Source organism: Clupea harengus, chromosome 16, assembly GCF_900700415.2.
Source record: "Clupea harengus chromosome 16, Ch_v2.0.2, whole genome shotgun sequence".
Taxonomy (NCBI): Eukaryota; Metazoa; Chordata; class Actinopteri; order Clupeiformes; family Clupeidae; genus Clupea; species Clupea harengus.
The window spans coordinates 25,047,365-25,071,767 of NC_045167.1; the positions used below are offsets into that span (position 1 = coordinate 25,047,365).

General features: G+C 40.3%; 1 protein-coding gene and 1 pseudogene across 1 annotated transcript; one reads left to right on the plus strand and one right to left on the minus strand.

The window, feature by feature from the left end:
• Positions 1-518: 518 nt before the first annotated feature.
• LOC122133576 lies at positions 519-5,258 on the minus strand (annotated as a pseudogene).
• Positions 5,259-8,793: 3,535 nt separating this feature from the next.
• On the plus strand, positions 8,794-11,487 carry LOC105908824 (macrophage mannose receptor 1-like; the record flags this gene model as incomplete). Its single annotated transcript, XM_031582604.1, has 4 exons — positions 8,794-9,190; positions 9,340-9,708; positions 10,220-10,579; positions 11,480-11,487. Coding segments are annotated over 4 exons (1,134 nt in total), but the record flags the coding sequence as incomplete, so codon positions are not given.
• Between the last annotated feature and the right edge of the window lie 12,916 nt (positions 11,488-24,403).

Consider the following 24,403-nt stretch of genomic DNA (forward strand, 5'->3'; position numbering starts at 1 on the left):
CATGTGTGTGTTTTTCTAAGCATTGACAGAACCAGTCAGGAGAGGGAATATTTTCAAACATTTTGTGCATACAGACACACACACAGACACACACACACACACAGACACACACACACACACACACACACACACACACACACACACACACACACACACACACACACACACTCACACAGACACACACACACTCACACAGACACACACACTCACACAGACACACACACTCACACAGACACACAAACACACACACACACACACACACACACACACACACACACACACACACACACACACTGACATCAGACTTCATCACTCATGTGCCAGAAGGGTGGTGCTACAGTTAAACAGGAAGTTCAGTTCAATTTTGTTACATTTTATTTGTGTTTCTATAGCACCATTACAAATAAACATTGTCCGAAAGGATTTTACAGCCCAAGGCCTGGACACTAGCACACACACACACACACACACACACACACACACACACACACACACACACACACTGACATCAGACTTCATCACTCATGTGCCAGAAGGGTGGTGTTACAGTTAAACAGGAAGTTCAGTTCAATGTACGTGGGAATGTACGTCTTCCCAGCGGGGGTGCCCGACGGAGCTGGATCCCCGACTTGAGCTTGAATGATCTCCTCATCCAGGGCCCACAGGATCGGTGCGACAATGAATTGCGTTGGCAGAATCCTCTCTGGTTCCTCCCTGCTTTCCTCCACCTCATGGATCCGAGACAGCGCGTCAGCCTGGACGTTCTTGGACGATAGGATGGTGAAAAACAGGGCCCATCTGGCTTGTCGGGGGTTCAGCCTTCTTTCTTCACGTATGTACTCCAGGTTCTTGTGGTCTGTGAGTACCGTGAAGGGGTGCCGTGCCCCCTCTAGCCAGTGCCGCCACTCCTCCAGAGCGAGCTTGACTGCTAGGAGTTCCCGATTGCCTACATCGTAGTTGAGCTCTGCCGGGGTGAATTTCCGCGAGAGGAAGGCACATGGATGGAGCCGTAGTGGAGAGCCCGAACGCTGCGACAGCACCGCCCCCGCTCCGGTGTTGGAGGCATCAACCTCCACGAGAAACGGTACCTCTGAATCTGGCAGGGCGAAGGCTGCGGCGGCCTCGGGGTTCCATGGCAAGGACCTCGGCTTCCCTTGGAGAAGGGTAGTGAGCGGAGCCGTGATAAGGCTATAGCCCTTAATAAATCGTCTGTAGAAGTTTGCGAATCCCAAGAAGCGTTGCAGTTCCTTCACCATCTTAGGTTGAGGCCAGGTGTGGATTGTACTCACCTTCCCCTCGTCCAGGGCTGTAGTGGAGGGTAAACGCACATAAACGCCGTTCACGCACCTCTGGAATTTTAGAAATAGCGTTTACGCACCTCTAAATATCGTTTACGCACCTGTAAGTGGCGTTTACGCACCTCAGAGTTCCCTGGGCCTTGTATTGTGCCGTTGGAATAATCAGAAATAAATTTGGTGTCATTTTAAAACACCTAAATTTCAAATTGTTGAACATATAAACACTGTTAATGTCTTTGTTAAAAATAAATCTTCAGAATCATCTCCGTTGGAAAACCCTACAATCTGAGTTGTATTGGAAAACCCTACAATCTGCTTTGATAAAAAAAATGTATTCCATCAATATTTGGTTTTTATGTAAGGTAAACATTATTTAGCTTCTCAGCACATTTTCCAAAAGATAATTTACAAATCTATCCTACATACTGTCAAGTAATGCCAAATGCAATACAATGATTATCTAAAACTCTTGTAATATTAGTATCTACTATATGATTTTAGAGTAAAATAGTCCAAAAGCATAAAACATTACAAATAGCTATAATAATAATAATAATAATAATAAAACTTTATTTATATAGCACCTTTCATGCAAAAGAATGCAGCTCATACATGCCTCATATAAGCCTATATGGTTTAATTTGGGATGCGATTATGAGGGGGTCCTCGGAATTTTTTTTACCCTTTGAGGGGTCCCTGGCCCCAAAAAGTTTGAGAACCCCTGGTGTAAACGACTTTAACTTCCATTCGTCGGTGATTAGATGTGCAGTTACACCCAGGTAGTTATCGTTACTCACAGAAGTCCAGTGATCCCCTGTCAGCGCCTGATGTTTCGTAGCAGCCAAGTAATTTTCCTTTTTTTTCTTTTCAGCTTCATACAGCTCGTGGATTTGTCATTATTGTGCGTCTTTGCGTTGCTTTGATGCTCGAGTCCCCCGTTGCCACTCTCAAAACTTCGGCGAACCCCTTCGTCCTCAACAATATTAATCGGTCTACAGCTTTTTGCAATCCATTTGGCAACTGTGCTAGTCAACTTGTCACAGGCAGACTTAATGAGGGGTCTACGTTGTTCAGTGAGGGTGGTTTGGCGCATTGTGGAAGAAGGAAAGAAGCGCACAGTGGAAGAAGGAAAGAAGAGTGGAAGAATGAAAGAAGAAGAGTGGAAGAAGGAAAGAATAATATTCCTAGTTATACAGTTGAATGGAGAGGGACAGAGAGAAGAGGAGCCTTGGAACCTCTCCTTTCAATATTTTCCCTCTTCACTGTCTTTATCCAGAGCCTTTCTTCTTTCCTCCTTCCACTCTTCTTTCCTTTCTTCTTTCCTTCTTCCACTCTTCTTTCCTTTTTTATCTTCCACTCTTCTTTCCTTTTTCTTCCACTCCTATATCCTTCTTCCACTCTTCTTTCCTCCTTTCACTCTTCTTTCTTTTCTTCTGTTCCACATTGGGCCATTATGACATCATAATAGGGTCTTTACACTGGCTTGCACCTGTGCTTCACTGACACCTGCGCCAAGGTTCCAAGGCTCCTCTTCTCTCTGTCCCTCTCCATTCAACTGTATAACTAGGAATATTATTCTTTCCTTCTTCCACTCTTCTTCTTTCCTTCTTCCACTCTTCTTTCCTTCTTCCACTCTCCTTTCCTTTCTTCTTTCCTTCTTCCACTCTTCTTTCCTTCTTCTACTCTTCTTTTCTTTCTTCACTCTTCTTTCCTTCTTCCACTCTTCTATCCTTCTTCCACTCTTCTTTCCTTCTTTTACTCTTCTTTCCTTTCTTCTTTCCTTCTTTCTTTTCTTCTTCCACTCTTCTTTCCTTTCTTCACTCTTCTTTCCTTTCTTCTTTCCTTCTTCCACTCTTCTTCCACTCTTCTTTACTTCTTCCACTCTTCTTTCCTTCTTTCACTCTTCTTCCTTTTCTTCTTTCCTTCTTCCACTCTTCTTTCCTTTCTTCACTCTTCTTTCTTTTCTTCTTTCCTTCTTCCCTTCTTCTTTCCTTCTTCCACTCTTCTTTCCTTTCTTCTTTCCTTCTTTCACTCCTTCTTTTCTTCTTCCACTCTTCTTTCCTTCTTTTACTCTTCTTTCTTTTCTTCTTCCTTTCTTATTTTTTGCATTTCATGCACTGGTATTTCCTTCAGGAAATGCATTTTCTAGTTCTTTTTACCTTTTTCTGCGCTTAATTCAGCGCGAACCGCTTAACGTAGAAACTTTGTTCAAACTTTGTCGCGTAGGTCTTGTAAAGGAAACATGTGCTATGTATTTTTCATTTTTCTGAACTTTATTCTTTTTAAGATATTAAAGAAAAACTAATAAAAAATGTCCCATTGACTTACATTGGGCCATTATGACATCATAATAGAGTCATTAAACTGGCTTGCATCTGTGCTTCACTGACACCTGCGCCAAGGTTCCAAGGCTCCTCTTCTCTCTGTCCCTCTCCATTCAACTGTATAACTAGGAATTACTTTCCTTCTTCCACTCTTCTTTCCTTCTTTCACTCTTCTTTCTTTTCTTCTTTCCTTCTTCCACTTTTCTTTCCTTTCTTCACTCTTCTCTCTTTTCTTCTTTCCTTCTTTCACTCTTCTTTCTTTTCTTCTTTCCTTTTTCCACTCTTATTTCCTTTCTTCACTCTCCTTTCCTTTCTTCTTTCCTTCTTCCTCTCTTCTTTCCTTCTTTTACTCTTTTTTCCCTTCTTCTTTCCTTCTTTCTTTTCTTCTTTCCTTCTTCCACTCTTCTTTCCTTCTTTCACTCTTCTTTCCTTTCTTCACTCTTCTCTCTTTTCTTCTTTCCTTCTTTCACTCTTCTCTCTTTTCTTCTTTCCTTCTTTCACTCTTCTTTCTTTTCTTCTTTCCTTTTTCCACTCTTCTTTCCTTCTTCCACTCTTCTTTCTTTTCTTCTTTCCTTCTTCCACTCTTCTTTCCTTCTTTCACTCTTCTTTCCTTTCCTCTTTCCTTCTTTCACTCTTCATTCTTTTCTTCTTTCCTTTTTCCACTCTTCTTTCCTTTCTTCACTCTTCTTTCTTTTCTTCCTTTCTTCTTTCCTTCTTCCAGTCTTCTTTCCTTCTTCCAATCTTTTTTCCTTCTTTCACTCTTCTTTCTTTTCTTCTTTCCTTCTTCTACTCTTCTTTCCTTTCTTCACTCTTCTTTCTTTTCTTCTTTCCTTCTTCCACTCTTCTGTCCTTCTTTCACTCTTCTTTCTTTTCTTCTTTCCTTCTTCTACTCTTCTTTCCTTTCTTCACTCTTCTTTCTTTTCTTTTTCCACTTTTCTTTCCTTCTTCCACTCTTCTTTCCTTTCTTTCACTCTTCCTTCCTTCTTCTTTCCTTCTTTCACTCCTCTTTCCTTTCTTCTTTCTTCTTTCCTTCTTCTTTCTTTTCTTCTTTCCTTTTTCCACTCTTCTTTCCTTTCTTCACTCTTCTTTCTTTTCTTCCACTCTTCTTTCCTTCTTCCACTCTTCTTTCCTTCTTTCACACTTCTTTCTTTTCTTTTTCCTTCTTCCACTCTTCTTTGCTTTCTTCACTCTTCTTTCCTTTCTTCTTTCCTTCTTCCACTCTTCTTTCCTTCTTCTACTCTTCTTTCCTTTCTTCTTTCCTTTCACTCTTCTTTCTTTTCTTCTTCCTTTCTTAACTTTTGCATTTCATGCACTGGTATTTCCTTCAGGAAATGCATTTTCTAGTTATTCTTTGTACCGACTTCTGCAATTAATTCAGCTCGAACCGCTTAACGTAGAAACTTCGTTCAAACTTTGTCGCGTAGGTCCTGTAAAGGACACTTATGCTATGTATTTTTCACTTTTCTTTCCTTTCTTCACTCTTCTCTCTTTTCTTCTTTCCTTCTTTCACTCTTCTTTCTTTTCTTCTTTCCTTTTTCCACTCTTATTTCCTTTCTTCACTCTCCTTTCCTTTCTTCTTTCCTTCTTCCTCTCTTCTTTCCTTCTTTTACTCTTTTTTCCTTTCTTCTTTCCTTCTTTCTTTTCTTCTTTCCTTCTTCACCCGTACGTCTTAATATAGCAATTGTGTTGTCGTGTTGTGTTGACATTGGAGGTTTCTCCAATGGTTAAAAAACAGGGGAAGTGTTTAATTGCAGCATGGTTTCTTTTTATATTATACTTTTCAGCTGTAACACTCAGGGCCTGTTTCCAGAGGCCTTACATTTTTTGTAGGTCCTATAGACTCTATATATAGTATAGAGGTCCTTTCTTTTGTCTCCCCCTTCACCCCCTTCATTGTTGTGAGCAGTGGCGGTGCGTCAATACAGGGCGCAAGGGCGCCGCCCCTCCTAACATTTTGAGATGAAGAAAAAAAAAAAAAGTAAAAAAAACATTATATACCAAACAATTAAAATAGGAAATGTACTGTGTTAAATGCGTTAAATGTGTGTGGGAGACCGTAAGCCCCTGTCAACAACCACTTAAATGTGACCAAATATAATATATTGCCATTCGTTATCACTGAGATAAGCCCCTCCTCCCTGGAGGGGCGCCGGCCAAATGGAAGTCAATGGGAGCTCTCATACTTTTCTCATACATTTGAGCAAGGACAGCTTCTCCTTGGCGGATGAAAGTTCGATCCTGGGGCGCAAAATTTTGCGCCCTGACCAATGACATTGTTTCTTATTTCAACGCGACTGGACTATTCGTCGAATCAGAGACCTTTATCATTCCCTCACATCCCATATAAATCTCACGTATGTATGAAAGCAACATAGCTAGCAGAGACTTTGATTATGTGAGTATGCTGACTGAAAACTTTCAAATCGACGATCAGATGTTGATAAGAAGAGACTGAAAGACATGGGACCCGAACGTCCGGATTTAAAAATGCAGCAGCAGAGCATCGACCGCGGGAGAACGTACACCCGTAGCTTCTCCTCAAGCCTGTATGCTAACTGGAGCTGGTTAGCTGGTTGTTCAGTGAGTGATGCGTTTTTTTGTTTTCCCTGCCTGTTGTTCTGGGACTGAAACAATCTGGACTGCAACGGGCATGAGGGATCTAAAGCACTTCAACAATAAATGTAAGAAGCACGAATCTTGCCGCAGCCATCTAACTAACAGCCTGAAGCTAAGCCTCTTTGGAAGACTGAGTATTGCAGAGCAGTTGGACGAAGGGTACCGAATTGGCATTCGAAAACATGTAGTATCATCTAGTGTTTCTGAATCTATTCTGCTCTAAACCTGTAGTATAATCCAGTATTTCTGAATATATTCTGCTCTAAACTACTGGTATCATTCAGTCTTTCTCACTCTATTCTGCTCTAAACCTCTCTTTAAAAAAAAAAAAATGTATCTACTCTGTTTTAAACTTCTTGTACACAATGTTTCTGAATCTAGTCTACTCTAAACCTCTACTACCCAATATTTTAAACCTCTGGAACCCAACCCAATGTTTCTGCTCTAAACCTCTCATGCCCAATTTTACAGTTTGTTGAGAGTTTGTTAATGGACAATGTTGAGCACCGTGTTTTCATGAAATAAATATTTGTTTTTTAATATATTCTACTCAAAACCTCTTGTGTTTTTGTTTTCTCATTGTGGAGTGCTATTTAAACCGCACTGCCCAACTGCGCCCATAGTCTATATATGTCTATGATTGCGCCCCCCCAAAAAAATAAATCACCAGCCGCCACTGGTTGTGAGGCCTACACATACTTTTATTTACTGTTTTCTTGAAATTGAATAAACTACAAACACATTTATTCACTGTCATTGATTTAATATGACTTTAACTGATAACATAATGGAATATAGCCAGGACAGCCTTACAGAGTCGTGATGCTTTGTGTTGCGTTGCGTTGCTTCGAAGTCTGTCTGATCACAAAATTCATAGTTTACCCACCTCTAATTTTACCACTACAGTCCTGCCCTCGTCCATGCTGATACTGGCTGGGCTGATGTAGTAGCTCAGGAACTTCATGCGACAGTAGGGAGCAGGGGTTAGCAGGTGAAGGCGAGTTTGAAGAGGTGGGTTTTGAGGGCTTGTTTGAATGATGATAGGGTTACATTTCTGCTAATAGATTCCCCTAAATCCAATCCAAATCTTATTTTTTGAGTATAACATTTAAACACAATTTGACACTGGGTTATATAGACATGTTTGTATGAAATACATGTGTACAACATGAAATACATTTTTATGGTTTATTTTACCTTTACAAGCTAGTTAGCTATTGTGTTTTTGTGGATGGTCTGGCACACCACATAGATTGTGTCTTCAGAGTGAGAAGCAGTTTTGATGTTACATGTCTGTCAGTCATCATGGCTCCAAAACATTTCAGATTTCGTCAATCCGAATCCAAAACAATCTGTGATAAAACAATGCACAACTGTCTTTGCACCAGATTCGACTTGAGAATTGTCTTGTCAGATTTGAACATTTATATGTCTTTGAATGTGGTGTCATTTGACTCACTTACTGTAAAAGTCTGTTTCCATTTCATTTTTTCAAAATATTGCTTTGTGAACTCATTTGAAAAACCACCTCATGTGAGCGTGTAAACATTTTACCAGTGACCAGTTGCCCATTTCAAATTGCGCATGACAGCACGATATTTATCTCATATGTTGCCCAACCTGTATAGGTTGGCTGTGAAAGCAGCCTAAGGTTTTTGAGAAAACCACCTGAATGAGCGTGTGTGTGTGTGTGAGTGAGCTTACTAGCACAACCCATGGGTGTTTTGCATGGGTGGAGCAAAACCACTTTTGAAACACCAAACGCTGTGTGTGTGTGTGTGAGGGAGTGTGTGTGTGTGTGTGTGTGTGTGTGTGTGTGTGTGTGTGTGTGTGTGTGTGTGTGTGTGTGTGTGAGTGAGTGTGACGTGTGTCAGACACACCAAAAGCTGTGTGTGTGTGTGTGTGTGTGTGAGAGTGTATGTATGTGTGTGACGTGTGTCAGAAACACCAAACGCTGTGTTTTACTTTGTTTATTTCCCTCACTGTGTGACGTGTGCCAGTATCTCCAGCGTCTCTAAATGATTTTCTCTCTTCAGGCCCTCAGTGATGACTCTGCTTCTCATTACCACACTGCTGTTCTCAGGTCAGTCTGCTCTTGACCTGTGTGTGTTTGTGTGTGCGTGTGTTTGTGTTTGTGTTTGTCTGTGTGGGTGTGTGTTTGTGTGTGTGTGTGTGTGTGTGTGTGTGTGTCCATTCGTATTCATACTTTATATGTGTGCGTGTTTATGTGTGCTTATCGACAGGCCCAGTTGTCTGTGAGTGTGTGTGGACGTGTTGATTCTCCATGTGTGTGGATCTGTGTGTATTCAGATGTGTTTGTGTGTGTGTGTGTGTGTGTGTGTCTGTACTCCTCCCTCCTCCAGGTCTGGGCTCTCCTCTCCTCTCAGGTCTGTGCAGTCTCTCCTCATCTCCTCTCGTTTCAGTTCTGTGCAGTCACTCCTGTCCTCCGGTCTGTGGAGTCTCTCCTCCTCTCCGGTCTGTGGAGTTTCTCCTCCTCTCCTCTCCTCTCAGATCTGTGCAGTCACTCCTCCTCTCCTCTCCTCTCAGGTCTGTGCAGTCTCTCCTCCTGTGTGCCACGTCAGTTCCATGTGGTGAAGGTAAATAAGAACTGGACAGAAGCTCAGCGCTACTGCCAACAGGAGTTCACTGACCTCGCCACCATAGACAACATGAGGGAGATGGAGATGTTTAACAGCATAATGAATGAAGCAGATGCTATAAAGCCTTGGATTGGGCTGAAGCAGGGAAGCAGTCCCAAGTGGCTGTGGTCTCTGGCTGACAGGAATTTCTACAGAGAGGATGAGGCAGAGTTCAGGAACTGGGACTCAGGCCAGTCACAAGGAGCTAATGAGAACTTAGCTCAGCAACAGAACTGCATTGTGATGGGAAAAGGAAATGAGAAATGGCACAATAGGCAGTGTGGTGCCACCAAGCCCTTCATCTGCTATGATGGTGAGAAGCCTTCTTACTCACTCACTCTTGAATACAGCGGCCCTTACCTTAGCCCTTACCTTAGACTGTGCAGGTCTATCAGTCAGTTTTGTGTGACCTCATGTGCACTCATGCATTAGTTGAGACTGTAAAGCTGTGTTGTTTCTCAGTTAACCATGACACGTGCATTACCACAGGGGGAAACTCCACACATCCCTATGTGGTGGTTACTAATACTAATAAGAAATGGGCAGATGCTCAGAGATACTGCAGAGAGAACCACACAAACCTGGCCAGTGTGAGGAATGAGACTGAGAATGAGAAGATAAAAAAGGTCCTAGGGGATACCCAAGAAGCCTGGATTGGCCTGTTCAGAGATGCCTGGGAGTGGTCAGATGGCAGCAAGTCCTCATTCCGCCACTGGGGAATTGGAGAACCCAATTATGGCGACAGTTTGAAAGGGTTCTGTGTTCAAATGGTCAGTGGTCAGTGGAACGATGCAGGCTGTCAGCATGATTTAAACTTTATTTGCTATGAGGGTAAGTCACCAGGGCACTCTTTTCTTCTACTTGATGGGAACAATCAGATGTGATGGTGACCTAAAGACCTATCTGCTATCTCAGAGCCTAGTGGACTTACTATATCTTAGTGGTGTTACTATCTTGTATCTACTAGCTACTATTTTGTTTTGTGGATAATTTCTTTAACTAGTTATAGAAATAAAGATGGTTGAGTGGGCCTAGCGGACTTACTGTCTGCTATCTCAGGGGCTGGTGGACTTAGTCTTGGTGGTGTTCCTATCTCTTGGTGGTGTAACTACATTTAGTTTTTATGTTCCCTAATGACTGTTACTATCTCTCAATGGTGTTACTATCTCTCAATGGTGTTACTATGTCTCAATGGTGAGACTATCTGTTAATGGTGTTACTATCTCTTTATGAATTGTCTCTCTCTGCACATTATGCTACTGCAGATAAAATGAGGATCTTAGGAGGACTCCAGAACTGGACATGGGAATCTGTATCTTTCTTCTTTATCTTTTCTCTCCAGACAAACTGGTTCTGGTTCGTGAGAATAAGACCTGGAAAGAGGCGCTGCAGTACTGCAGAGAGCACCATGTGGACCTGGTGTCTGTGACCTCCGAGCGGATCCAGCGATGGGTGAGGGGGCGGGCTAAAGGAGCCTCCAGTACGCACGTGTGGCTGGGCCTGCGCCGCTCCTGCAACATGGGCTTCTGGTTTTGGGTCAACGGAGAGACGGTCTGCTACGGCAACTGGGCCCCAGGGGGAAAGACAGAGCCGGACTGTCAGAGTGCCAGAGTGGGGGCAGTGAAGTCTGGAAGAGATGGGAAGGGAGAGTGGGTCATGCTTCCAGAGACCGAGGAACACTACTTTATCTGCACCACTGAAGGTGAGTCCACTTCATCTCACTATGGACATGTGTGTGTGTGTGTGTGTGTGTGTGTGTGTCTGCTTCATCTCACTATGGACATGAGTGTGTGTGTGTGTGTGTGTGTGTGTGTGTGTGTGTGTGTGTGTGTGTGTGTGTGTCTGCTTCATCTCACTATGGACATGAGTGTGTGTGTGGTGTGTGTCTACTTCATCTCACTATGGACATGTGTGTGTGTGTGTGTCTGCTTCATCTCACTATGGACATGAGTGTGTGTGTGGTGTGTGTCTACTTCATCTCACTATGGACATGTGTGTGTGTGTGTGTCTGCTTCATCTCACTATGGACATGAGTGTGTGTGTGTTTGTGTGTGTGTGTCTGCTTCATCTCACTATGGACATGTGTGTATGTGTGTTTATGTGTGCGTGTCTGCTTCATATCACCATGGAGTGTGTGTGTGTGTGTGTGACTGCTTTATCTCACTATGGACATGAATGTGTGTGTGTGTGTCTGCTTCATATCACCATGGACATGTGTGTGTGTGTGTGTGTGACTGCTTTATCTCATTATGGACATGAATGTGTGTGTGTGTGTCTGCTTCATATCACCATGGACATGAGTGTGTGTGTGTGTGTGACTGCTTTATCTCACTATGGACATGAATGTGTGTGTGTGTGTCTGCTTTACCTCACTATGGACATGAGTGTGTGTGTGTGTGTGTCTGCTTCATCCCACTATGGACGTGTGTGTGTGTGTGTGTGTGTGTGTGTGTGTGTGTGTGTGTGTGTGTGTGTGTGTGTGTGTGTGTGTGTGTGTGTGTGTGTGTGTGTGTGTGTGTGTGTGTGTGTGTGTGTGTGTGTGTGTGTGCGTGCGTGTGTGTTTTAACCCTATCATCTTGTGTGTGTTCATGTCCTCTTACAGATCAGTAGGACTGGATCTTCCTCTGACCAGAGCCTCCAAACTCTTCACTATGGATGTGTGTGTGTGTGTGATAAACCCTTGTCTTTCTATTTGTCACAATGTATATTTACTCACCTTAAATGTATAGAGATTAAATGTGACTCAATAGCAGTTACATATCCTGCAGTAAACTATATCACCTTTTTTGTATTTTTGTCTACAAATGCATCCTGTGTTTTGGGGATTTTAAGCAAAGTCATGATTGACTACGTAATTTTCAAAAGAGATTGTGAATTTCTTCTTCTTAATGTAACTGTGTGTAGGGTAGTCTTACCCCTGTTCTGTCATTCTTAACTGAATTACACTTTTTTTTCTCAATCTGAATGACACCTGCACACAGCCTTTGATCTATAATCACAAACCTAAGTCAAATGTACCTATTTTATACACATATTAATTCAATAAAGATCATTCTGATCACCATGATTGTGGTCTGTGAACTTATTGGACACACACACCAACTGTTGGATACCTCACCTTATCTTACCTGATAAAAGGATCACGGATGTCCTTGGTATAAATCTTGTGCATTAGTTAACATATACCATAAAAGTATCTTCAACAAGTATTAATTAGAATGAAATACTGCAGTTAAGGTGTTGTTCTGTTGCTCAAAGTTAGTGCTGAATTCAATTACTTTTCCTACTCCCATGACGCGTGTGATCCTTTCTTACCACGAGTAAACCTGGTCATGAAAAGAGATGCTCTGATGTTTCCTTATGCAGAAATACATTTAGCATTTATCTGTAGTTTACCCAGTGCATGGTGTCTGTGTTGTCTAATGTGGCAAGAGTGCAGATATGCTGCGTTGAGAATGTATTTTGTGACTTTACAGCTGCTGAAGTGTAAGTTTGACCGATGACATGCTTCCACTGTCCGGTATGGAGACGCTTCAGTAACGATGAGTGGGATTGCGTGTGTGCCGCTTCCATGGTTTGTCCTCTGGATCTACCATGCAAGAGTCAGACTCATCATGTTTTAAAACTCTAACTTCACAGCCGGTTCAATATATTTCAGGGCTAGTTTTGCTTTCTGTTATCTTGATTTTGACAGAGGCCTACAGCTTCATACAGAAATATAGTGCATGGTTTCAATACGTCACGCTCACACCCACACGTCACCACTGTCTGTGAGTTATCATCCTTATCAAGTTATCAAAATACGGAACAATGTCATGTGACAAAATAACAGTAAATCAGATGATAAATGTGTTTTCTCTACTGCGTTGATTTATCTGCCCAGTAGATTTCACTGCACAACCATCAAAACCCCTCTAATGGCCGAAACCAACGTAACGTACAGGGGGAAATGTTAATAATTTGAACTATGGCATAGGTGTCAGCCGTATGGCCGCCTCCTTACATTTATGAATGCCCAGGACACAGAAGTACCAACAGTATTTACTTATAAAAAATAGTTTTATTTGTATAAAAGGTTGAAGATAATCTATATCTTTAAAAGCAGTCTTTCCTTCCTTCCTTCCTTCCGTCCGTCCGTCCTTCCGTCCGTCTGTCCGTCCGTCCGTCTGTCCGTCCGTCACGGTTTCGCTTTCCCCGCCGGGCACCCAGTAATCCAACAGCTTCCTCTTTATATACCCCACCTCTTTGCCCCTCGCTCCCGTCGATAGGTAGGTTAATAATGGTCCAGGTATGTGTCCAGGTTAAAGCAATGAAGCAATCAGCTAGCCCTCATAGGAAGTCTGTACAGGGAATAGTCTATGCAATGCAATTTCACACTGTGCACATAATGATGAGATCACAGCAATACAAACAGTGAATATCACAGCAATCAATACATTTTATGAGCACAGCAATCAAAAAGTCACATCACACAATATTTGCATACAACTAAACCTATCCTGTCCTAATAGGCTGACATAGGCTACTTTGCAATGACTTGTGTCATAGAAAATGATAATTAATGTTAATTGTAATTAACATTTTCTATTAAACAAATCATTGTGAAGCATGCCACACAAATAATACCATATTTCAGTCAAGGCTCAGAGTCATTTTTGCCGTGTTCGTCATTTCTTGTTCATGACCATGTTTAGGGCTGCCTGTGCAGTTTCACTAACTGAGCAGCTATCCGATCGTGGTCACAGTACTTTTTCCACCTTTGTTGGTTTGGGTTGCAGTGGTGTCTCTGCCACGGAAAGCTCTGTATGGGACTCCTCAAACCTACTTGCTCAATGAATCCAAACACAAACACACACCATCAATGAAACTATACATAAAACCTACTCGCTCAGCGAATCCAAACACAAACACACATCGTCAAGTAAATCGCAAATATACTACGCGCTCAGGAGTTATCAAGCAGTAGCTTATATAATCATTGTGGTCTGCAATTGTATCCAGAAGGCAAGTACATATCGATCCACCGGAGGATTTTCCCTGCAGTGGTGGTGTGCTCCTTCTGGTCCGCTCTCGGACCACTATCATCTTTAGTGCAACTGGGCGTGGATGTTGAGAAAATAATATAAAATATTAGAAATTCCCGAAATTAGTGTGATTGCTCAATTGCATAGCATTGCGTAAGCAAGCACACACTTGATCTTCTTAAGTTTTATTTTTGTTTTGATTGCTCAAGCACACAGCATAAGTTAAGTCCTTGAACTTAAAGCAGCATAACGGAACAATTGCTAATCGCTAACGAGATGCTTGAAATGTGCTTACTTTGACACTATGACAAGCTAGTTAGTCAACAACTGTCCTAACACAGTCAAACATCAAGCAAGTGCAACACAAGACGGCAAATAAGCTACTTACTAGTTCGGCAGACAGTAGAAACCGGGCGGCTTCAGCCAAACCTACATAACCCAGTAATATGCTTACGGACCCTGGTATGGCAACTGCACGGAAGCGATTCTCTATATTAAAAGTCATTGTAGCGCCCCAATTTTTTTTAAGCTGTTATTTTAAGGTAAAACTGCTTATCCTAACCCTGAAGTACAATTACTGCATAATGCCACTTTATTAAATGGACAGATAATACATTTTTTTTTTGTCTTGACTGGGGACGTTATGTAGTTTATTGCACACAATAAATGAAGACTGTAAAGTATTTTTGAAAATTGTGTTATTAACCATAAAGCCTCCCATGTGCTGTATGCTGATGTGCTACGGCTGAATAATCTGTCATTTGCACCCCATACATACAGTCAATTTACATGGATAGGGATTGCTTCTATCATTTCTAAAGCTTTCAGTTGAACCCGTGTGAGTTACACATTAGCCCACTACATCCACAACTACAGCTTTGTCTACAGGGATGACCACTAGAACCTTTTTAATCACAACTATAGCTTTGAGATCTGTTTCGCGGCACTACTCTCGTGAGTAGTTCAGAAAATCACCTCGTGCTCGTTTATATATCTTAGCGCTGGATGTTGAACTGCATTTTCCCTTACTTTGCTGCAAGTCATTGACGAACTATCACAAACATACAAAACGTGTCTGTATTTTGCTGGCTATGCCCAAATTGAACCCTGTGCATTACTGTGCTGCCTGCATTCTTGAAGTAAACCCATAAATGGCATTCTGACTCTAAAGGTGTTCTTACCGCCACACCAGTACGACACCACCATAACCGAAGCTCACCCTTTACAGTCATTGTTAATCAGTTATTAGTTTTGTCAATATTACCAGTCTTCTTGTTTACTGTAAATTACCTCACTGCCTCATTACACGAGGAATATGGAAAGCAGCTGATGTCTGCACAGAGTGTGTCCAGAATTGGTATTCTGTAACGCACTGCAAAACATGTCTTGACAATACTGTGCCCTAACTTGTCCTAGTCAACCTTCATCTTAATGTTATCATAATGTGCCCTTCATTATAAAGTCAGTATTTCCACACTTGACTGCCATAAAGCCATCCTTTGCCGTTGAAAGACCATAAATGATGTACTATAAAACATGCAAAACATTTTGGGCGATAGAAGACACTGAACCGACGTGCTGGTTGTCACCTTAGATCGTAGCCTCCGCCATCGGTGTGTGAATGGGTAGATGTCTGAGGCATTAATCTGTAAAGCGTTTTAAGTGCTCTATGAGTAGAATAGGATGATAGACAGGATTATTATTTTTTATTTTTATTTATGCGTTTATTTGAAAAGGGACAGTGTACATTGATAAACATTTCCCAGAAAAACGTAAATGCACCGGAATTAGCTTGGTTAGCTAGTTTTCATCCGTTGTCCCTTGGCAGGGCATGACAGAGAGATATGGAAATAAAAGAAAGAAATAATAATACAAAAATATATAATTAAAATAAATAATAATAATAAAAAAAGATAAGCAACATTTTGACAAAACAGTGCAGTTAAGAAAACAAATTGTAAAAACCAGACAGACATACAAGGTAAACAACAGTGTGACAAAACAGTGCAGTTAAGATAACAAATTGTAAAAACCAGACAGACAAGGTGTTTGACATACAAATAAGTTATGGTGTGAGTAATGCAGTGGCCTATTTATGGTTGCAGGTTTGGTTATATGGTTATATTTGGTTATCATCACACACAACCAGCCTCTACATGAGAGCATCAGAGAACACCAACAGAAAGAGCTTTGGAACACTGACTACATCACCACATCTCTTTTCATTGTGGCATTCTAAGACCTCTGTCTACAAGACTGTGTTTTAAACCTTTAACAAACGCTTTCACTTTTTAACAAACCAACGGCTTGACACAGAAGAAGACCACAGCACTGCTGCCTGTCTGAAGATTCTTATTCATCATCATGGTTTCAGGTGGAACTCACCTTGTCATACTAGCAGCCGGTCAGTGTTTATTTTTCTAACTTAAGAATTATTTTAGGTTAACCACAAAGGTAAACAAAATCAGACACTTGTATGATACACAGATTTTCCAGAGGGGTGAAAAACCATATCATGTAAGTGCAAACATATTACAAAACACGAACACATGTACAGCAGACCCACTACAGACCAATGAGAACAGATACATATTACAGAGAGTGATAGGTGAGATTAAAGAGGTACGCCAAAGTATTAGATTGGTCCTAAACCAGTTTAGGACTGGACCAGCGAAGCAAACCCAATGTTCAAGTCTTTTAATATCATGATCGACAGTGTCAAAAGCTGCGCTCAGATCCAGAAGGGCCAGGACAGATAGTTTTTTTGAGAGCATTAATCCTGAGGTCAATTACAACCCTGACTTATGCCGTTTCTGTGATATGATGGGAACGAAAGCCAGATTGGAAAGTGTCAAAGGCACAGTTAGCATATAAAAAAATAATTGTTTTATTATCATTATTCTTATTATTTAGTATTATTATTAACTGTTTAAAGACAAGCCTTGCTTAAGTATGTAAATTGTACCCTTTTGAGAAATTGTTAATGAAATCTCTTTCTCTCTACCATGATATTAATTAAACAATTAACAATCTCTTGCTCCTATTTGCTTAATATATGCTTGTGTTTGCAGAGCTCTGGACACTATCATCTTGCCTTTTGCACCAGTATCACTTTGTGAATGAAAACAAGAACTGGACGGAGGCACAGAAGTTCTGTAGGGACAACTATACAGACCTGGCCACTGTTACAAACATAGAGGAAATGAACCAGATCATTAGCATTGCAGACAGGAATAGTTTCAGTGGAGACGCCTGGATCGGATTATATAATGATGTTAATAGCTGGAGGTGGTCTCTGAGCAACACAACTTTTTATGGTCAGGGAGAAAGTGAGTTTAGAATGTGGGCAAGTGGCCAGCCAGATAATCTTGGAGGCAGACAGACTTGTGGTCAGATAAACAGTAGTGGGCTATGGTGGGACGAATACTGTGGAAATGTGAAAGCCTTCATCTGCTATGATCAGGGTAAGTTGTCAAACACGTGATTATAAGTAACACTTATAGGGTTGAATTTAACAATCTTCAGCATTTTCTCCGACTCTGCAGTGTTGAAGTTACAATCCAAGTTACTCATTCTGGATTCTAACAAGTCAACAGTGTTATTTTGACATCTAATTATGTGTTCAGTTATGGGCCTTTTCCACGGTCAGATACAGGATGGGACGGTTTATCTTTAAAACCATGCTCATGGGTATGGTCTGTTTTTCCATTGTGAAGTGTACAGTAGCATGCTGGATGGAGTACCCGTGCTGATTTAGGATCCCCTGCCCCCAGCAAGCCCCACATAGATGTAGCACAATAGTAAAGTAGCCTGTAGTGCACCAGACCACCACATTCATCACATTCCCATTCACTGTCTACAATGCTGGCAATATTTCCCACTTTGCTTTTGAAAATGATTTCTGTTTGCAGTTTGCAGTCCTTCTCTTTATTGTTTTGTCTTGTTTCTGAGTTGTCATGGACAAGGTAGTCTACCTAGCAAGAGCAAGCTCCTCCCTTGTCTGTAAATTAATCATGTGATATTACCACTTCTCAACTTCCATGGGCCCTGCCTACATTCATGAGTACTTATTTTAGTGGAAAACCATACAGGTACTGGTCCCGAGTGTGCTGCACCATATTGTATTATGTCATACTGTGCTGTACCTTACCTGTCAGGTGAAAAGAGCTACCGTACACATCCAGGATTGCAAATGTAAGCTATCCTATGTTTAAACACATACATCACTTGGCACTAACTTCTGAAGTGTGATCACTGTTTTAACAGGGAAAGACAATTTTACGTTGATCAATGATTCAAAGAACTGGAGTGACGCTCAAAGGTACTGCAGAGAGCATCACACAGACCTTGCCAGTGTAAGGAACGAGACTGAGAACCAAAGGGTTCAGAACTTGGTTCCATCTGGAGTCTATGCTTGGATTGGCCTGTTCAGAGACGACTGGAAGTGGTCAGACGGAACTAACTCAACATACACATATTGGGGAGGTTCTGAGCCAAATAATGTTGACAGACCGGAGGACTGTTGCGAATTGATGATGTGGAGGGGGCAAGGCAGATGGAGAGATGTTGTCTGTTCAGGCCAAAAATCATTTTTCTGTTACACTGGTGAGCTGTATTGTCTTTTCTCTCTTTTTGTGCCAGTTTGATATATATACATTTTTGATAGATACATGGAAAACATGCCACTATATAAACACAAAAATATACCTTTTTACCCAAACCCATGACTGTATCACAAAGAAATCTGCCCTAATTTGTATTTGTTATTGACTCCATTTTTTCATTTGCTGTGTTATCTGAATGGTTTTTAAATTTCACATATTCCAATAGATATAAAGATCTCAATAGATGTGTGTTTATGTACGTGTGTGTTTATGTATGTGTGCATGTGTGTGTTGGCTATGTCTCTCGTGTGTCTAAGCTATATGCTATATGTCTTTTCTCTCTTTTCGTGCCAGTTTATATATATACTGTATATACTGTATATATTTATATATATATAATTTACTAACAACTATACTATATACTAAAAATATATAAAATACTATATAAATATATACTATATGGAAAACACAAAAATATACTTTTTAAATATACTTTTTAACCCAAACTCCTAACTGTATCAGAAATGATCTTCCCCTTGATTTTAAATGTCATGAATTCTAATAGACATAAAGATACCTCATTAGATATTAATGTTTAGCCACATGTATAATACATTAGCCCACTATGAGTTTGAACTTTGAAATAAACTAAAAAGTTAATGTTGAGGCGTTTGGTGATATTAATACTGTTCACATTGGGTTTTAGAAATAATTAACAGGCATGCCAACATGCCTTTTTTCTCTTTCCATGCCAGTTATATATATATATATATATATATATATATATATATATATATGTGCTGTCAAACGATTAAAATATTGAATCGCGATTAATCGCATTTATGTCATAGTTAACTCAAAATTAATCGCGATTAATCGCAATTTTTTATCTATTCTAAATGTCCCTTCGTTTATTTATTTTTTCCATCATTTTATTTGAATGCCCTTACCAACATGGAAAAGTTGATTGGCTTGCTTTATGCAAATGTTTTATTTTATTGAAAACCAATATTGCCAAACAGGGCGGTACAAAATAAAATTATAAAGTGCACATTTCAGGTAAACAAGGAATCAGCCTATAGTGCAGTTAAACCATGGCTTAATATTTTCTTTTTTTCAAGTTTGCTGGGAACATAGCAGTCAGGCCTCTTATTTCAGAAACATTGAACCGTAACAGTTAGGTTAACAATAAAAGGTAAGCCTACTACTTTGCTTTCAGCCAGCTGCCTGTTGACATTTTCAGACAACAGTGAAGCTCGCTTCTTTTGCACAACACAACTTTTAAAAGTAAACTTTCCATTCAGAAGCTTTTTATCATCCATTTCGCTGTATCGCGCTCACCATTCACTCAAACCGTAACATTAGCCTACTACACAGTTTGCGAGGCCAAAAAGAATGTAAATCTAAAAAAAAAAAAAAAAAAACGCGTTAATCTCGCGGTGAAAAAATGAACTGCGTTAAAATGGGTTTGCCGTTAATAACGCGTTAAACTGACAGCACTAATTTATATATATACAGTATATATATACTGTTTATATATATATATATATATATATATATAAACAGTATATATATACTGTATATATATACTATATATATATATATTAAAAATTACTATATAAATATGGAAAACACAAAAATAAACTTTTTAACCCAAACTCATAGCTGTATCAGAAATGATCTTTCCCTTGATTTTAAATTTCATGAATTCTAATAGATATGAAGATACCTCAATAGATATTAATGTTTAGCCACATGTATACCACATTAGCCCACTACATCCACAACTATAGCTTTGTCTACAGGGACAGCCACTACAACTTCTGCAACCACGATGACACCTGAACTCACAACTCATACAAGCCAAGGTAAGAAAAGTACTTTATGAGTTTGAACTTTGAAATGAACTAAAAAGTTAATGTTGAGGCGTTTGGTGATATTAATACTGTTCACACTGGGTTTTAGAAATAATTAATAGGCATGCCAACATTTGATAAATGAAGGGGGTGTGTTAAAGGTCGGGATAGCTTTCGCGGTTAGAGCTAGATGGAAAACTCATGGAGGACTCAGGAGGTAAAAGATGTTGAAAAGATGGAGGTGTTTATTTCCCCAAATAAGGCCAAAGGCAATAAAAACAATAACAATAATAAATATAGCTGCAAGCAGCGATGCGGATTCCTCCTAAGATTGCGAAACCAGGGGAAAATGTATATTCTTTACAATTTTGGAAAGAAGAGTAAAAGAAGGAAAGAAGAGTGGAAGAAGGAAAGAATAGAGGAAAGAAGAGTGAAGAAAGAAGTGTCTTGCTAAAGGATGCTTTGACAGGGAATTGAACTAACAACCTTCTGAGTACTAAAAGACTTCTCTACCCCTGTTCCAATGTCACCCAGGTTTGTATCTCAAAGTTTTGCTTACATATTACTTCACTTCCTTGTTGGCGGCTTTTCTGCTGAATTTGAGTGGCTATACCGGACAAACGGTTGTGAGGATCAAAATTCTGTTGAATAAGTTTTGTGTCGTTTGACCGATTTTCTATACAACCGAAAATTGGCGCCATTGAACGTCGAATTCGTCTTGATCCAAGGAATCCAATGGTACCTCATTTTTGAAAATCGGTCAAACGGTTCAAAAGTTGTGTGTGTTAACAAAAGTCCAACTTTGACCCATTGGTGGCGCTAGCGTGGTCTAGTGGGAGACATGAAACTTGGTGTGAGTGAAGAAGGGACTGTCCTTAACGAGTGTGCCAAATTTCAGAAAAAGTTACCATACGGTTCTAGGGGCTGCCATTGACTTCCCATTGCACCAACATAATAATAATAAATATAGCTGCAAGCAGCGATGCGGATTCCTCCTAAGATTGCGAAACCAGGGGAAAATGTATATTCTTTACAATTTTGGAAAGAAGAGTAAAAGAAGGAAAGAAGAGTGGAAGAAGGAAAGAATAGAGGAAAGAAGAATGAAGAAAGAAGTGTCTTGCTAAAGGACGCTTTGACAGGGAATTTAACTAACAACCTTCTGAGTACTAAATTACTTCTCTACCCCTGTACCAATGTCATCCAGGTTTATATCTCAAAGTTTTGCTTAGATATTACTTCACTTCCTGTTTCTGCTGAATTTGAGTGGCTATACCGGACAAACGGTTGTGAGGATCAAAATTCTATTCTGTGTTTTTTGTGAGGCTTGGTCTGAAGATCATCTTTGGTTATTTTGAAGAAGATTTGACCAAAATTGTAGGAGGAGTAAGCTTTCAAAGGTTTTTTGATAAAACCGGGAATAACAGAAAATCTATACAACCGAAAATTGGCGCCATTGAACGTCGAATTCGTCTTTATCCAAGGAATCCAATGGTACCTCATTTTTGAAAATCGGTCAAACGGTTCAAAAGTTACAGTGTTAACAAAAGTCCAACTTTGACCCGTTGGTGGCGCTAGTGTGGTCTAGTGGGAGACATGAAACCTGGTGTGAGTGAAGAAGGGACTGTCCTTAATGAGTGTGCCACATTTCAGAAAAAGTTACCATATGGGATTTGAGAAAAATTGTAGGAAGAGTAGGCTTTCAAAGCAGTTTGATAAAACCGATAATAGCGGAAAATCTATACAACCGAAAATTGGCGCCATTGAACGTCGAATTCGTCTTGATCCAAGGAATCCAATGGTACCTCATTTTTGAAAATCGGTCAAACGGTTCAAAAGTTGTGTGTGTTAACAAAAGTCCAACTTTGACCCGTTGGTGGCGCTAGCGTGGTCTAGTGGGAGACATGAAACTTGGTGTGAGTAAAGAAGGGACTGTCCTTAATGAGTGTGCCAAATTTCAGAAAAAGTTACCATACGGTTCTAGGGGCTGCCATTGACTCCCATTGCACCAACATAATAATAAGAAAGCCTACAATAACAATAGGTTTCCTCCTGACGGAGGAATCCTAATAATAAATATAGCTGCAAGCAGCGATGCGGATTCCTCCTAAGATTGCGAAACCAGGGGAAAATGTATATTCTTTACAATTTTGGAAAGAAGAGTAAAAGAAGGAAAGAAGAGTGGAAGAAGGAAAGAATAGAGGAAAGAAGAGTGAAGAAAGAAGTGTCTTGCTAAAGGATGCTTTGACAGGGAATTGAACTTACAACCTTCTGATTACTAAACGACTTCTCTACCACTGTACCAATGTCACCCATGTTTATATCTCAAAGTTTTGCTTAGATATTACTTCGATTCCTTTTCTGCTGAATTTGAGTGGCTTTACCGGACAAACGGTTGTGAGGATCAAAATTATTTTCTTTGTTTTTTGTGAGGCTTGGTCTGAAGATCATCTCTGGTGATTTTGAAAAAGATTTGACCAAAATTGTAGGAGGAGTAGGCTTTCAAAGGTTTTTTGATAAAACCGGGAATAACAGAAAATCTATACAACCGAAAATTGGCGCCATTGAACGTCGAATTCGTCTTGATCCAAGGAATCCAATGGTACCTCATTTTTGAAAATCGGTCAAACGGTTCAAAAGTTACAGTGTTAACAAAAGTCCAAATTTGACCCGTTGGTGGCGCTAGTGTGGTCTAGTGGGAGACATGAAACTTGGTGTGAGTGAAGAAGGGACTGTCCTTAATGAGTGTGCCAAATTTCAGAAAAAGTTACCATATGGGATTTGAGAAAAATTGTAGGAAGAGTAGGCTTTCAAAGCAGTTTGATAAAACCGGTAATAGTGGAAAATCTATACAACCGAAAATTGGCGCCATTGAACGTCGAATTCGTCTTGATCCAAGGAATCCAATGGCACCTCATTTTTGAAAATCGGTCAAACTGTTCAAAAGTTGTGTGTGTTAACAAAAGTCCAACTTTGACCCATTGGTGGCGCTAGTGTGGTCTAGTGGGAGACATGAAACTCGGTGTGAGTAAAGAAGGGACTGTCCTTAATGAGTGTGCCAAATTTCAGAAAAAGTTACCATACGGTTCTAGGGGCTGCCATTGACTCCCATGGTACAAGAATAATAATACCTACAATAACAATAGGGTTCCTCCTGACGGAGGAATCCTAAATATAGCTGCAAGCAGCGATGCGGATTCCTCCAAAGATTGCGAAACGTCAGAATTAAGATGGTGCTGTGGAAATCTACATTCCTGTCAGATTTAAGATGGTGCTGTGGAAATCTACATTCCTGTCAGAATTAAGATGGTGTTGTGGTTATCTACATTCCTGTCAGATTTAAGAGGGTGCTGTGGAAATCTACATTCCTGTCAGATTTAATGGTGCTGTGGAAATCTACATTCCTGTCAGAAATAAGATGTTGCTGTGGAAATGCATATTCTGGATAGATGTGAGATAATTCTGGTTGAAATCTGAATTCCTGTCAGATTTAAGACGGTGCTGCAAAGAAAAAAGTATAATTCTGTCAGATTCCAGATGTTGGTTGTGCAAATACAATCTTTCTCTGAAATCTAGTAGCCAAATCTACAGAAGTCTTCCCTGGTCAGACTGTGTAAGGACAGCCAACATGTCATCAACAACAGACACCACAGACTGTGAGGTTTACATGTCAGACCTTTATGGGACACTAGAATGCATTAGAGTGGTGAAGATTGCAGACAATACAATTAATGTGACTGCATTCAACAATTAAATGACCCACAGTATCACCAAACACTAAATGCACAAATTGTTTAGATGTTAGTTTATGCAATGGCATGACACATGAGGAACTATATGAATGGAGAATGCAAGAACAGTTTATCAGTGCAATGAACGGTAAACTTTAACTTATTGGATGCCAATTTGATCAAACTTATTTGATTGACCAAATAAACCTGATTGCATGAGATGAAGGGAGTGAACTTTCTAAAATGACTGGTTTCATACCTGAATACCAATGCTATGCATTTGCCACAAGCCGATACCTTAAGGCCACATTCTG